General features: G+C 35.2%; 1 protein-coding gene across 5 annotated transcripts in view; it reads left to right on the forward strand.

Moving 5' to 3' along the window:
* FUT8 (fucosyltransferase 8 (alpha (1,6) fucosyltransferase)) overlaps positions 1-16,635 on the forward strand; it is a 337,429-nt gene that overhangs the window by 262,588 nt on the left and 58,206 nt on the right. For all 5 annotated transcript variants that reach the window (XM_011994214.1, XM_011994219.1, XM_011994216.1 and 2 more), the window contains one exon: positions 1,772-2,009. In XM_011994214.1, the coding sequence (XP_011849604.1) occupies positions 1,772-2,009 (238 nt within the window). The remainder of the gene's footprint in view (positions 1-1,771; positions 2,010-16,635) is intronic.

Below are 16,635 nucleotides of genomic sequence, written 5' to 3' on the forward strand. Positions count from 1 at the left end.
CTGCTAACTAGGGAGGTGCAAGATCTCTACCAGGAGAATTACAAAACACTGCTCTAAGAAATCAGAGATGACACAAACAAATGGAAAAACACTCCAGGCTCATGGGTAGGAAGAATCAATATCATTAAAATGGCCATAGTGCCCAAAGCAATTTACAGATTCTATGCTATTCCCATCAAACTACCAATGACATTCTTCACAGAACTAGAAAAAACTGATTTAAAATTCATATAGACCCAGAAAAGAGCCTGAATAGCCCAAGGAGTCCTAAGCAAAAAGAACAAAGCTGGAAGCATCGCATTACCCGAATTCAAACTACACTACAAGGCTACAGTAACCATGGTATTGGTACCAAACACCATGGTACTCATACCATGTATCACCATACCAAACAGCGTGGTACTGGTACAAAAACAGACATATAGACCAGTGGTACAGAATGAGAGTCTGGAAATAAAGTCATACACCTACAACTTTCTACTCTTTGACAAAGCTGACAAAAACAAGCCAAGGAGAAAGGACTCCCTATTCAATAAATTGTGCTGGGATAACTGGCTAGCTATATGCAGAAGATTGAAACTGGACCCCTTCCTTTCACTGTATACAAAAATTAAGTCAAGATAGATAAAAGGCTTAAATGTAAAACCTAAAACCATAAAAACTCTAGAAGAAAACCTAGGAAATACCATTGTGGATATAGGCCCTGGCAAAGATTGCATGATGAAGATGCGAAAAGCAGTTGCAACAGAAACAAAAAGTGGCAAATGGAACCTAATTAAAGAGCTTCTGAACAGCAAAATAAATTATCAACAGAGTAAACAGACAACCAACAGAACAGGAAAAAATATTTGCAAACCATGAAAGGTCTAATATCTAGAATCTATAAGGAACTTAACAAGCAAAAAGCAACATTATTAAAAAGGCAAAGGACATGACAGACACTTTTCAAAAGACATATACACAGTCAATAAGTATGAAACATCACTAATCATTAGAGAAATGCAAATCAGAATCACAGTGATATACCATCAGAATGAGATAATAGTCAGAATGTTGTTATTAAAAAGTCAAAAAATAACATGCTGGTGAGGCTGCAGAGAAAAGGGGCATTTATACATTGCCAATGGAAATGTAAATTAGTTCAACCATTGGAAAGTAGTTTGACAGTTTCTCAAAGAACTCAGAGAGCTACCATTTGACCCAGCAATCCCATTATTGGGTATATAACCAAAGGAATATAAATTATTCTGCTATAAAGACACATGCACTTATATGTTAATCACAGCACTATTTGCAATTTCAAAGACATGGAATAAACCTAGATACCCATCAGTGGTAGACTAGAAAAAAGATGTGGCACATATATATCATGGAATAGTATGAAGCCTTAAAAAAGAATGAGAGCACGTCCTTTGCAGCAACATGGATGGAGCTGGAGGTCACTATCCTAAGCAAACTAATGCGGGAGCAGAAAACCAAACACTTCATGTTCTTATTAAAAGTGTGAGCTAAACGTTGAGTACATATGGACACAAGAGAATTATAGACACTGGGGCCTACTTGAGGGTGAAAGGTGGGAGGAGGGTGAAGATCAAAAAACCACATATAACTTACTATGCTGATTACTTGGGGTATATAGCAAACCCCTACGACACACAGTTTATAAAACAAACCTGCACATGTGCCCCTGAAGCTGAAAGCAAAAAAAAAAAAAAGAGAAGTTGACCTCTCTGTACTTGTCTTTATTTTTGTTTCTCTTTCTCCCTGACAGAATCCCAAGGACTGCAGCAAAGCCAAGAAGCTGGTGTGTAATATCAACAAAGGCTGTGGCTATGGCTGTCAACTCCATCATGTGGTCTACTGCTTCATGATTGCATATGGCACACAGCGAACACTCATCTTAGAATCTCAGAATTGGCGCTATGCTACTGGTGGATGGGAGACTGTATTCAGGCCTGTAAGTGAGACATGCACAGACAGATCTGGCATCTCCACTGGACACTGGTCAGGTAAGGAGCTTGTGCAGCATATGAGATCTCTGGGCTGATTCACTCAATTACCAGATTATTAGATTTCTAGGTAGTCCTTCATGGAACATACTTGTCTTTTCCTCTGGATCCATGAATACTATACATTATCCAGATAAAATCTAGAAGAACAGTATTTTATTTTAAAAGTATTTTATTATGTATTTCATTTCTGATGCTCATTTTTATGTGAATTTAGCAAAATCACTGAGTTTTTTTCAGGGAGCATAATTTAATATTTTAATTATAATGATATGCCTTTCATTCTGTAGGATGATTTCACATTATTGAACTCATTTTAATATGAAATAATCATCATATAAAGTAGTCCAGTTTATACGGACTACTATATATGAGTAGCATGAACATGCATGAGAATCACCTGGAAGTCTTCATAAAACTCCATTTTCTGATAAGGAGGGTCTGGGGTGCAGCCTGAGAGTTTTAATTTCTGACAAAAGTTTTAGGTTTAGGGACTGTGCTTTGAGAACCACTGAGGTGGACCTTGCTGGTAACTTTATCTTCAAATGAAGCCTAATTTGTGTGATTTTAATTGTATTCAGGAAACATTTAATTAATAGTAATGTGACTAAGGTACTATACTAGGCATTATAAGCAGATAGATCACTAAGAAATTTCCTTTCTCTCCAAGGAAGTGGTGATGGTGTAGAATATAGAAAAGAGTTTCTTACTGCTAGCCTAGTGCTTTTCTTTCTACAATCATGATCTTTAAGATCTAAAGTTGGGCTACCTTGTTTAAATTGTGGCTTTATTGTTTTGTAATCTTGGACAAGTTACTTAACCTAGGTCTTAGTTTCCTTATCAGTAAAATGAAGAGTAATAACTTACTTTATTGAATTGTTGCTAGATTAAATAAAATAATATATGTAATACACTTACTACCTGATATATGAACTCATATCTAGTAATTTTTAGCTACTATGAATAGCCTTTATTCATTAAACAAATGTATAATGAGTGCCTACAGTGTGACAGATACTGAATTAAGTAATCAGGATAAATGCTAAGCAAGACAATATACATCCTCTGCACTCACATCTTGTGGGAATTCCAACATTTTTTTAAAAACTGAGGCATTTCAGTTAATATCATTTATTATGAGGCTAAGCACCTTTTTTCACAAGCTACAACACTAGATACAAAATAGGGAGCTATGTCATCAGCAAAGTAACTTTGGTTCCTTCATTTCTTTTGCTTCCTTTGAAAAAAAATCAGTAATATCTGACTCTTTGCAGAAGTGTCATGAAACTTAATTGAGTACTTTCTATAAAATACTTTTGAGTTGCTCTGCAAGAAGTCCTGTATGGATTAAAAGTATTTTGTGATTTTTGTCTTCTATACGGTAGAAGCCTCATTTTATATATCAACTGATTTTTTATTTTTAACTTCAGATTTTAAGGTGAACCTCTTTATCTAGAACCTAGTTGAGCTTTAGTTTTAAAGTTTCATCTTCTCCTGATCTGGTCTGTACTTTTAACAGCTAGTGCCAACAGATCAGTTATAAAGGTTAGGAAGATACTAAATCTATCATTCAGGAAAAGAAACTCTGCCAGCCCCACTATGGCTAACTTTTTTCGTTTCATGGACTTAGTTCAGTTTAAACTTCCTTGATTGTGGAAATAATAGGCAGGGCCAAACTTTGCTTCTCTGGTTCTAGGGAGAGAAAACTTTTTGGATGGTAGTCAGAAAAGTGAAATTACCAGATCTATCAGGTTTAATATACAGTTTAGTCCTGCCTGTATGCTACAAGTGGTTATTTGGTTTGTTTGATTTTTAATTCTTACTTGTACATTTTGTAGTCTGTAGTGGCAACCACAGGGTATGAAAATTTTAAATGGCTTGAATTTCAAGCACTCAGAATTTCTTAATGTTACAACTAAAGAGGATGTAGAAATCATCCTTTCTTTATTCATCTGGAATCAAAGGCCTAGTAAAGGCTAAATGACTTACCCAGGGTCATACAGCTTATAAATGCCAGAACTCTGGTTAGCACATTACTTCTCCATACCCCTCGTCTAAGTCCTTATCAGTAAACTCATGCCAAACACTTTACCTAGCAGAATGATGATTAGAGGCACAGAAACTGCCTGGAATAACTAGAAATTAAATAAAATAATTTTAATAATTTAGATACCAATCTTATATCTGAAAAGAGATTTCTTTTAAGATTAGAATATTTTTGTTTTTATGAAGAGTATAACTGCCATAGATTTCTGTCTGCTTATTTACATTATATATGTACCCTTTAGAGAAACTATTGAACATATTTCCAAGAATTAAAGGAAATAGTGAATTTTAATAAGCTCCTTGACATTAATCCTTTAGTTAGTTATAAATCAACTATGTCTGTTGCTATTCTGAGTTGTAAAAAAATCTTGGGATAGTTCCTTTGTCACCATTACTGTGAAATTATTATTGTTCATACATAACTTGACATGATGTCCCTACAGATGGAATTTAGTAATTCTTGTTCAAGTCTGTCTACCAGTGCAGGAATTAGTTTGCACATTGATCATTTCATAGCTATATCATACCTTATTATAGGCTGACATCTATTTTTCTTCTGCATTATTTTATGTTTGTGTGTGAAACTATATCCTTTGTACCAAGTAAAATGGTTAAGTGAAGGAAAATACTAAAGGTGATGCTTCCAGTAAAAAGTAATCAAAATATTTCCCATCACCTGTACATGCCATGTCTATTCCTAATAGTTTACATGTCCTAAGGTTGATGATGAAATGATCAGTTTAGTTTTTTACACCACAAGATGTTTCCTCAACCTGAACTAACTACACATACTAGACCCAATTCTTCCACATAGATTGCTTGTGATAATTCAAAATGGGAATCTTGCCTTTATGTTTAATGATTTGAAGTACCTTTCAACAATATTTATTTGTTTATTTATTTATTTTTGTTTTGCTGTGTTTTGTTTTTAGAGACAGAGTCTTACTCTGACACCCAGGCTGGAGTGCAGGGACATGATCCTAGCTCACTGCAGCCTCGAACTTGTGGGCTTAAGCAGTCCTCTCACTTCAGCCTCCACAGCACCTGGGACTACAGGCACGCTCCATCATGCCCAGCTAGTTATTTTATTTTTTGTTAGAAATAGGGTCTCACTATATTGCCCAGGCTGATCTTAAACTCCTGGTCTCAAGCAGTTCTTCCACCTCAGCCTCCCAAAGTGCTGGGATTATAGGCATGAGCCACTGTGCCTGGCCTCAACAATTTATAATTTGGTTTTTAAAAAGATATTGACTATTTTAGGCTATATATGATGACTAGCTTTCAAAATACAGTTCTAGCTTATATAAATACCATTGAATAGATGGTTTAGTGATAGAGAACTCCATTTAAATTCAGTTCCTCACTTCAAACTTTTTCCTTGTAAAAATTAAAAATTATTCCCCTTAACAGTTAACCTAGACTATTTTGTCTTTCCTCCTCTTGTCTTTTCCCACTATCTTAAAAAATAAATAAGTTAAACTGAATTCTTCATATGATAAATGTAATTGAAAAATTTTATTTGTAAATGAAAATAATGACTAGTAAAAAAATAATTTATAAGTATGATGAAGTTTGATGCCCTGGAGGCGAGGTGCCTGGTTTAAATACATGTCTAGGTAGATGACCATTTGGTATATTCACTTATCTAAACTGAATGGTAACCTTCTCTCCTTGCCTCATTTCCAAAAGGTTTTAGTCAAAGAGTTTTATTTGACATCTTTAAGGTTTATGTGGCGGCAGCCTTAAAATAAAAGTAATTCAGTTAAAGTATTTGCTGTTTGCTAGATACCTATGCTGGACTACATGAAGACAGACACAGTCTCTTTCCTGTAAAGGGCAGTCAAGGGGGAAAGGTAGACAACTAAATAAGCAATTAAAATATGTTGTGCTAATGTGGTAGTATGGGTAAGTTAAGACTATCCTGAAGCAAATATCTAATACATATTTGGGGTTCTTTTGGAAGAAATGATTTTTAAGCTGAGACCTAAATTATGCGTAGGAGTCAACCAGGAAGGGACATGGTGGAAGAATCTTCTGTCAGTGGGCACAACATGTAGAAAGAGAGGCAAGAGAACATGGAGTCACTAGGGGAACTAGTAGTAGTTCATTGTAAAGCTTGAATGCTGAGAGACTAGCTAATGTTTCATTTTAAAAACAAGCATCACTTATAGGATTTCCATTTGGATGGTTGTGTATTTTTGTTCTTCACTAAAACTGATAGGTTTTAATTTGAGATTCAAAGCTCTTTTTTTGATTTTGGTTTAGAGAGTAGACAGAGTTATAAGAAGTTGATTTCAGGTGCCTTTTTTTGTTATCTCTTAACTATTAAACTGTTTATTCAAATATCTCACTCAGGTCAGAAGGAAAATCTTTAGCAAGTAGAACACAAATGAAATTATACTTTCAATCTTTCCTTTGAAACTGATATTTTAACCTTTACAAAACTACTAAGATGTCTATTGGAATCATCTAAATATTCTAACCAAGTTGTATCCTTAATAATGATTGACGTCAGGTAGACCAATTTATAAACTGATATTAAGCAATAATGTGATTAAGAATATATAGGTATAATATATGTATTAGGCTATAGATATGTGTCTGTTAAGTCTTTTTACAGTAGTATTTTCAGTCTTTGATAATTGTATTAATAGAAACTTAAAACAAGTACATTTACTATTTTTGATCCCTTATGCTGCAAAAAATCTTGATTTCTCTGTTTAGGTGATCTGAGAGAGGGGAAGGATATTGGACTGTGAGTCTGATCCAGTTCTGTTGTTTTTAGCTTTCTGAACTTTGTGAATTAACTTTAGCTTCTGAACCTCAGTTTAGCTCTTTAAAAAAACTCATGATACTTATTACCTACCTCCCTGTCCACCTGGAATATATTATTGGGTTACAAGCTGCAACAACAGGAAAGCTATCCTTTTATTCTGAGATGAAAATCATGCCTTCATAAGAACTTCATATGTATTTTTTTTAAGTTAAATGGAAAAGTTGAAAGAAATACATAGAAGCAAGATAACTTCTGATAATAACTTCTAGACATTCAGAATATCTCTATGCTTAATAAATCCACCATTTAATCAAAATAAATTTCTGGGCCACTCATAGAGTCTCTCTGCAGCTACTTTAAGCCTTCAGCAGTTCTAAGTATTTTTTTTTATCTCAACATACCTGAGATTTCTACCTTCTGGTATACTCTTGCTTGTGGTGGTTATTCTGTGTAATTAGTGAAACTGGCTTTGTTGCAGGAAAGATGTGGTTGTGCAGGGAGGCGATTTGGAGAGTGAGTTGATACCACATATAGTTGAAAAGCTAGATGTCTCCTCTCCAAGATTCTAGTAGGTTTCTCTGCCCTTTACCTGACTCCTTTTAGAATCATTAACCTAAATAAGTGTAATTGCAGATACATAAGGACTTTTGATTCAACTGCTATAAAACTTTTTTGTTTTATTACTTATGAGCCATAAAAGAAAGAAAGATCTTTGTTTCAGGAATTTAAAATACCAGTTAGAATATACTTATGTCTCAGAAGAAGTCAAACTGCTTTTCACCATGACATCTTTCATTTCCCACTTGAGGAGATAGAAGTCTATGGTGTCTCATTAAAATCTCATTGAGATCATCAGGAAATATGGGAATAGGGAACTAAAGCTCTGTCCACATTATAGCCTTGACCCTTGTGAGCCTACACTCTTACAATTATAGATATTTATTTTCATATTTATCCTGTGCTCAAATTGAGTTGTGAGTAAACCTGGGGAAAGTGAATTAGAGATTTGCAACCTACCAGGATAAAACATGGTACCTTTTCTTGGACTATTAATTTTATTTACTGGTAGATAAGCTAAATCATTTTCAAATAATAAAACAAGATCTATAATGGTATAAAATGAAAATTTGATCAAACTCCAGCCCATTGATTGAGGCCAGTCTTCATATTCTCAGTAGTATGAGTTTACCCTCCACTGCTGTTAGCATTTTGGTGGAAAAATTTAAGAAACACCATTCTGTGAGGTTTTTTTAGCTGTTTGTTTTACCTTGACAGAGACTCCATATGGCAGCAAGGCAGCAAGGCACTTCTAGGTTATTTACCTTGTAGGTTATTTACACAGTGCTAAGCGTTTGACCAGAGCACATTAAATGTAAAAAAAGAGGCCGGGCGCGGTGGCTCATACCTGTAATCCCAGCTAGCACATTGGAAGGCTGAGGCGGGCCGATCACCAGAGGTCAGGAGTTCAAGACCAGCCTGGCCAACATGGTGAAACCCCATTTTTACTAAAATAAAAAAAAAAATTAGCCGGCGTGGTGGCGGGAGCCTGTAATACCAGCTACTCAGGAGGCTGAGATGGAAGAATCGCTTGAACCTGAGAGGCGGAGCTTGCAGTGAGCAGAGATCGAGCCACTGCACTCCAGCGTGGGCGACAGAGCAAGCCTCTGTTTCAAAAAAATAAATAAATAAAAAATAAATGTAATAAACAAATAAAACCTCTCCCCACAGATCCCCATCCAAATTTCAAAACATTACCCTTCACGCTGTGTGAGGCACTTTTATTAAGCTGTAGATTTTGTTTTGAAAAAAGTCTGTTAACTAAGAATGAATCTTTTTAGCAATTTATTCTCCCCTTTTTAGAAAAGGTCTGGCAGAATGAGTTCAGACGTAAAAAGAGGTGTGATTTAGGAAAAAGCAATACCTATTTAGTAGCATCCACCTCACTGTGGAGCGCAAACTATTTCATTGGAAAAGTTTCTGAAAAATCCCCTAAAGTCTATTTAGAACCTATCAAAGGTTGTTAGAGCTAGAGATAGAATCCAGTGTTCTTAATTTCCTGTGGGGTGTCTGGGCCACATAGCCTTGATAACTGTCTCAGAAATTGTCAATGTTTTTATAAGTACTGACATACCTATTATGATAGGTGTATTCCTTAAAGGTTTGGCATAAATTATTACAAATTGAGTCGTGTTTTAAACATTCTAGTGGAGCTAGATTACAAAGTAAATAATCTTTTTTCTAATAGGAGTTAGTAGTCAGTTGCCTGATTCACCCCCCATCCTTCCTTCCTTCTTCCTTCCCTCCTTGCCTTCCTTTCTTCCTTTTGTAAGTATTTGGGTTTTTCTGTTTTCCTCAGACATACTTATGTGAATTTTTGAGTCTCAGTCACAGTTGACCTTCAACTCAAACATCAAAGTATAGAAAAAGAAGATTGCAATCTTCTAGTAGTATTTTGATAACAGAGTCTTATTTGCTTAAAACATGTGGATCACATTAGAGTGATTCTACAAACAAGGTAATTGTTGAAATTTTGAAGAAAGTCAAGAATGCATCCTATCCCTTTTGGTTAGTTTTATATGCCAGAGCTCTGAGTATGATGTGAATCTATAATTTCTTTGTCTCCCTTTCTCAGGGTTATATAAATTGTAGGCTAATTTCGTGGAATAGGAAATAATAAAGTCTGTGATCTTTAGTGGAATTATACATATTTTTTTCCCCTCCAAAAGGATGTTGCTCAGTAAGAAAGTTCTATAGTGGTTTGTACATTAGGTTCCATTGGAAAGAAAGACATATTTGTGTGTGTGTGTGTGTGTATGTGTGCGTGTGTGTGTTTAAGTAATAGACTTTATTCCTCATGCATTTTTGTTGCCTTAGCAGAAGATCAGAAGCAGATTACAGAATCATAAACCTTCTTAGATGATACTTTGGTATCGGGCTTCTTTTTTTTGTTTTGCATCCCAGAATAAAAAGATCAAAAATATTCTTAGCAGTTATTGAAAATAATTAAGAGTTGAGTCCACCTCTTCCTAAAGAGGTCCTCCTTTTGATTCAATTTTAGTCTCCTATTATAAGTAGCCATTAAACTTAATTCAGGTTATATTCCCTGGAAGCAAGAAATTGCAACTAGTGATACTATAAGTCATATTGATTTTCCCAAAAGATATATTACAATTAGAGTTATCATTCTTGTTCAGATTTTGATATCTAACTTTACTTTTGAAAAAGTACAACTGCCAACAAGTACTGTTTTAGGTATAAGTAATGGGCACATTTATATTTATAATGTTTTTAATTACAGAGTTTCTTTAAAAAAATGGATCACTGTCATAAACAGGGAAGTGCATTAGTCATTCAGTAAAAATTTGAATGTTTCTAAATGCCATGGGGAGTATAAAGATGACTCTTCAGGAATTTGTCATTGAGTATCATGAGACCCATACATCTGTAAATGTAAAAAAGGAAAAAGGTACTGTCATAAGAGAGGTATAAAGTCCTGTGGGCCACCAGAGAATTGAAAAACTGTTTCTGGCTGAAGGAATTAGAAACTTCACTAGATCCATGAGCTGAGCTCTTAAAGAATGAAGAAGAACATCATCTACCGGGACAGATCCATGTCACTGATTTGGAGTCAGAAGTTATTAACTGTGTGACTTTGGGTAGTGTCCCTTAACCTCCCTGTTCTGTGTGTCTTACAGAGTTGTTATGAGCATTCAGAGTGATAATATATTTTACAGTGCTTTATATATTCTAAATCACCATATGTTATTATTACCACTTTAGTTTTATGGGAACAAAGCAAAATTATAATAATACCATAATTGGGTTATAGAGTTTCAGCAGGACTTCTTTTAACTTTAACAGCCAACATTAATGAAACTCAGCTACTTGATGGCTTTTTGTGTAGCCATCCTCCCAAGGAGAGCCAGCTTTGACTGCCTAGCTCCCCCAGCCCACATGAGGATCATTCTCCACTTCTGTTGGGTTTTATTTAGGTTGCTCTGTAAAAATCTCAGTGTCTAGACTGATTAGACATCAAAAATATGCTCCTAATCAAGGAGCTGACCAGTTTCTCTTAGTTTCTGGGACAGGGTTGCCTTCTTAGATAGAGCCTTTGCTGACCCCAGTCAGAGAGCTCCACTGACAAAACAGTCTTCAGTACAGTCTTCAGTTAGTCTTCTTAAGGTCTGCAAGTTGATAGGATGATGGCTGGGAGTAAAGGGGGATACTAGGAATAAACCATTTTGTCTTGGAGCTCTAATATGTGTATAATACTAAGAGAAGCAAAAATAGGCCCCTGGGAAGGCTCTACTCTGTGGGAGCGAACGCTTAGGAATCTGAACATACCCCAGGTGGGCATTTACAAGTAACTTTTACCTAAAAGTAGAGAGGGGTTTTTCAGTTAAAAGTATTTTTTTTTTTTCTAAACACTAGCAATGGAATTGTACAAATCCTAAGGATCTGAATATTAGAAATACATAAAAGTGAGGGCCTTTGACTGAGAAAACATCCCTTTGGTACCTCTCTATTGAATAGAAGGAGCTACATAATGCCAGACCAGCAGAGATTATGTAAGCAATCAAAAACGTAGTATTGAAGCACTGTAGCATGATCCCGTCCTCTCTAGGTTTTGGGTCTTGTATATTATATTTGAAGCTATTATTCTGGGAGAATATAGTACATCTAGGTTCTGGCTAGGAATGAACTAGAACACTTCAGTGGAATTTTAAGGCATGGTGAAAAAAGTAGTTGATGAATGAGTAAATCACCAGTATTTTTCTTTCTTTGCTGCCACTGTCCATCTTGCTGTGTTCACTGAAATCAAATGTAGGAGTTGGGGAGTAGGTTAAATAGCTGCCTCTGCTGCTACATCTGGCAAATCTCGATCCATATAATTTAGAATTAATAATATGACATTGACAAAAATAGGCATTATACTATATGTTCTTCTTTTCTAGATTAGATCCAGTACCAACCATGGGGCCACCCAAACTGAGATATTAGAATCTATACAGCAATCTTTCTGCGTTCTTTGGAAATATAATACCTAGATTGAATTCAGAATGTGATATCTACATTTTAAAAGTTACGTGATGTCTCTATTTCAGAGGGAAGATTATTATTTTATGGCCTGTCATAAATGACCATCTTAGAGGCACCCATTTGTTTCATGTATGCATTAATAATGGAAATTGAGTTCATTCAACTATTGTAATTTTTGTACATCTGTATCATGATTTATATATTGCCTCATTGATGAACATATAAATTATTTCAAGTTTTTGCCGTTATAAACAGTGACAGTGAATATCTTTATGCATATCTGTTTGTGCATATATATTAATTTTCCTAGGGCAGTGCTTACAAACTATCACATTGTACTATATGTAAAAATTATTTTTACTGCCCATATTATCATCTGGGGGATGGTGGCAAAGCTACAGAGGTCTCTGACAGCGTGTTACATGTAAAATCTTATTCTCTAAAAAAGGGCTTGACAAACTATGGTCCTCAGACCAAATTTAGCCCCCTGCCTATGTTTGTAAATACGGTTTTATTAGAATACATTCATGCCCATTAGTTAGTTAGTGTGTTGTCTGTGGCTGCTTTTACACCACAGTGGCAGAATTGAATGGTTGCAACAGAGACTACATGGCCCACTGTATTAGTCAGGGTTCTTCAGACAAACTGAACCAATAGGATATATAGTGAGATAGAGCCTGAAAGATTTATTATAAGATCAGTACCTTATCATTAGCTCACACAATTATCAAGTCTGAGAAGTTCCACCATCTGCCATCTGCAAGCTGGAGACCCAGGAAAGCCAGTACTGTATTATAGTTAAAAGGCCAGACAGAGAGCTGGAGGGCTGATGGTGTAGATTCCAGTTCCAGTCTGAAGGCTTGAGAACCAGGAGTACCAGTGGCAGAAGATAGATTACCTAAAGATATTCTCTTGTGTTTTCTTCCAGAAACTTTATAGTTTTAGCTTTTGCATATATGTCTATGATCCCTCTAGTGTTAATTTTCACGTGTCGCATAAGGGTTAAGGCCATTGTTTTCCATATTTTTATTCAGTTGTTCCAACCTTATCTGTTGAAAACTTTTCCTATTTGAATTGCCTTGGTGTCTTTGTCTAAAATCAATCAGTAATACATGGATCTATTTCTGGTTTCTCCATCCTGTTTAGCTGCTCTATTTATGTCTATCCTTACACTTTAAATTTTTATCAGCCATCAAATATTTCACAGCATGTTGATTAGAAAGCTGTACATGTGCGTAGAAGTGGTATTGTTAGGTCATAGGAAAGTATCCATTTCTTTAACTTGCCTATATATGCCCATTCCCTCTATGGAAAAATTATTTCAATATCTCCTCTGCTCTCAGAATCCATCTCCTTTTAATCTGTCTTCCACAGTGCCATCAGAATGATATTTTCAAAACCAAATATGACTTTCTGTCCTTTCCTAAAGCCTTCCATGGCTGCTTAGTGTATAGAAACTCCTTGCTTAGAATGTAGGATATAAGCCCCTTCACATAAACAGCCTGCTTTTCAAAATGTGCCCTGCACTCCATAATTCACTAGTCCACCTACAACTGTATTCCTTGAAATGAAAGTTTTGTGTACTTTTACTGCTATACTGGGAATATGTAATTCTTTCTCTCTAGAGAATATATTTCCTCCACTTCATCCCATGAAATCCTATTTATCTTTTAGTATCATTCCCTTTGTGATATTTCCCTCCAATTGACCCAATGTTTTCACTGTATTTAAACAGTTTGTTTACATGTTTCTTTGACTATGTTGTGAGTTCTTTAAGAAGTTTGTCCTATTTATTTTTGTCTCCTCATTGCCTAATACTGGCCAATACTTGCTCCTCGGTTTTCTTAAATTGAATAGTCTATGATAAGCAGAATGGTTCTTGAAAAATTTTAATCTCCTTCTGAATCTATCAAATAAAGAACATACCACCTTATCTATGTGATGCAAAGGTTTCTGGTGAAGAGCAAATGAAGTAATAGGCATGGAAATGTTTGAAGAATGTTTTTAAAATGTGATAGCCTTGTTGTTTATAACAAAATTTCACTAGAATTAATCCTCTTGGTTTCTTACAAGCTTTATTATGGTGGAACCTTACCTTCATTTTTTGAATTGGTTAAAATTATCCTAATATTAAGACTTTAAAGATTTTTATTTCTAATGTTTTCAGTAAAACTGAAAATAACTTAGTTAAAAATACTTTTGCATTTAAAACTATAGACTAATTAAGGCATTTTCTTTATAAAATCTCAGTTGTATGTGTGTATGTGAGTGTGTTTTTGGATATCTTTGATTCAGTAAACATATTGAGTACTGCTCAGTTCAGGCACTATGATCATGATCACATTACAGTAGTAGCTAATATTTAGTGAACCATACTGTGTTACTGTGCTAAGAACATTACATATATTATCTCATTTAATATTCACAATAACCCTTGTTATCCACATTTTATATAGGTAAGTAACTTGCCAGAGGTAGTACAGCCACTAAGATACAGAAACCCAGTCTGACTTCAAAATCTGACCTTTCAATGCTGTGCTCAGGGATCAGTAAACTACAACACCCACAGCCTGGTTTTGTAAGGCTTGCTATATTTTTAACAGGTTGTTTTAAAAAGAAGATGTGACAGAGACGTATGTGGCCTGCAGAGCATAAAATATTTACTATCTGGCCCTTTACAGAACATGTTTGCCAACCTCAAGATGGTTAAAGAGAGTCCCCGTAACTCCAGAAGCTCCCAATCCAAATAGGAAATAAACACAAACATTTTAAAAGTCTGCCTCATGAGGCAAAATTTGGTTAGTGATGTTATTATTAAGATTTAAACAAGAATCCCAAAGGCGCCAGGCATGGTGGCTCACGCTTGTAATCCCAACACTTTGGGAGGTTGATGCAGGAGGATCGCTTCAGACTAGGAGTTTAAGACCAGCTCATCAACATAGTGAGACCTGGTCTCTTAAAAAAATTTTTTTTTTAAGTTAGCTCGGCATGGTGGCACATGCCTGTAGTCCCAGCTACTTGGGAAGCTGAGGTAGGATTGCATGAGCCCAGGAGTTCAAAGCTACAGTGAATTAAGATCATGCTATTGCACTCCAGCCTGAGCAATAGAGCAAGACCCTGTCTCAGAAAAAAAAAAAAGGAACCCAAAGGGATTGGAGGTTGTAGTCATTCCAGCCAGAAAACTAGGAAGAAATGGCATTTGAACTGCTTTTGAAAAAGTTGTAAAGTGACCAGAAATCTTAGGTATACAAATCTGCACACTGGAGTACTTGACAGGTGATGATAAAAATACTTGTCCGTGACATTCCAGGATACCAGAACTCCTGGGCATTATTTCTCCTTCTACTTCTTATTTGCTGAATTATGTAGAAGAGTGCATTAAAACATCTGCTTCTTAGTTTACCCTTTAGTCAGTTGTGAATAAAAAATTGGTTCTGATAGTTATCTTGTATTTTTCAAGTGAATCAAAAACAAATCTGATAGAGGGTGCTTCAGTGCAAGTATTTTTTAAGCTGTAAAAATGTGAAAATAGTAGTGCTTTAATTAAATAAACCTTGCATTTTGTATTCCGTCTTAGCTGTCATTGGATTAGCAAAACTGTAAACCAATGTTTACATTCACAGTAATTGCAATTTATTTATTTATTTAATTAATTAATTTTTTTTTTTTTTTTGAGACGGAGTTTTACTCTTGTCGCCCAGGCTGGAGTGCAATGGCACCGTCTCGGCTCAATGCAACCTCCGCCTCCCAGGTTCAAGTGATTCTCCTGCCTCAGCCTCCCGAGTAGCTGGAATTACAGGCGCCCACCACCACACCCAGCTAATTTTTTGTATTTTTAGTGTAGATGGGGTTTCACTATGTTGGCCAGGCTGGTCTCGAACTCCTGACCTCGTGATCTGCTCGCCTGGGCCTCCATAAGTGCTGGGATTAGAGGTGTGAGCCACTACGCCTGGCCAGGTTTCTTATTTTTAGGAATTCAGCATGTAATTTTATAATACAATTGCATTAATTTGGGCCAAAAAAATGAAACCATGCTTTTGAAGAAAATTGGCAAAAGTTGTCAAGTTAATACAGAATTGCTTGTTAGGAAACTTTTTAATTGAATTGAGGAAATGACACAAGATCGGCATTGTTATTACTCAACCCTTGGTTGTAAACAGTGCCAAAGATAGAATGAACACTACCATGAACGATTTATATTTTGTAAATTAAGCACACAGAAAAATATTAAAGTACATTGGGAGATGCATCTTCTGTCAGCATAATTTAGAGTGTGACAGTTAAATAATCAAATATTTAGATATTGAGGAATTTTATTCTCAAAGAGAAAAAAGGATAAATTACTTTATGTGGATTGAAAAATACTCCAAACACCAAAAATAAAAGCAGAGGAGGCATAAAGATTCCCTGATTTTACAGTTTGTGTAGAATAGCATCCATTGTATGAGTAATGAATATTATGTCTATATTTGTGACATTTTTAAAAAATCTGATAATAGCTTCAAGCTATTTCTTTTTCTGAATATCATTAATATTAATATATAATCATTGAACTAATAAATGTGTATGTGGGCAAATCACTGTTCCCTATTCTATTGTGGATATATAATTTAAATTAAATGTTTCTCATTTGAATAAATGAAATCTCTTCTTGGAACATTTTTCTTAGCCTGAAAAGACTATACATTAATGATAAGTAGCAACTTTGGTTTCTGTGTTATATGTTGATGCAGATATTTTGGTTGGCATTGATATTATATTTTT

Source organism: Mandrillus leucophaeus, unplaced genomic scaffold (genome assembly GCF_000951045.1).
Source record: "Mandrillus leucophaeus isolate KB7577 unplaced genomic scaffold, Mleu.le_1.0 Scaffold448, whole genome shotgun sequence".
Lineage (NCBI taxonomy): Eukaryota > Metazoa > Chordata > Mammalia > Primates > Cercopithecidae > Mandrillus > Mandrillus leucophaeus.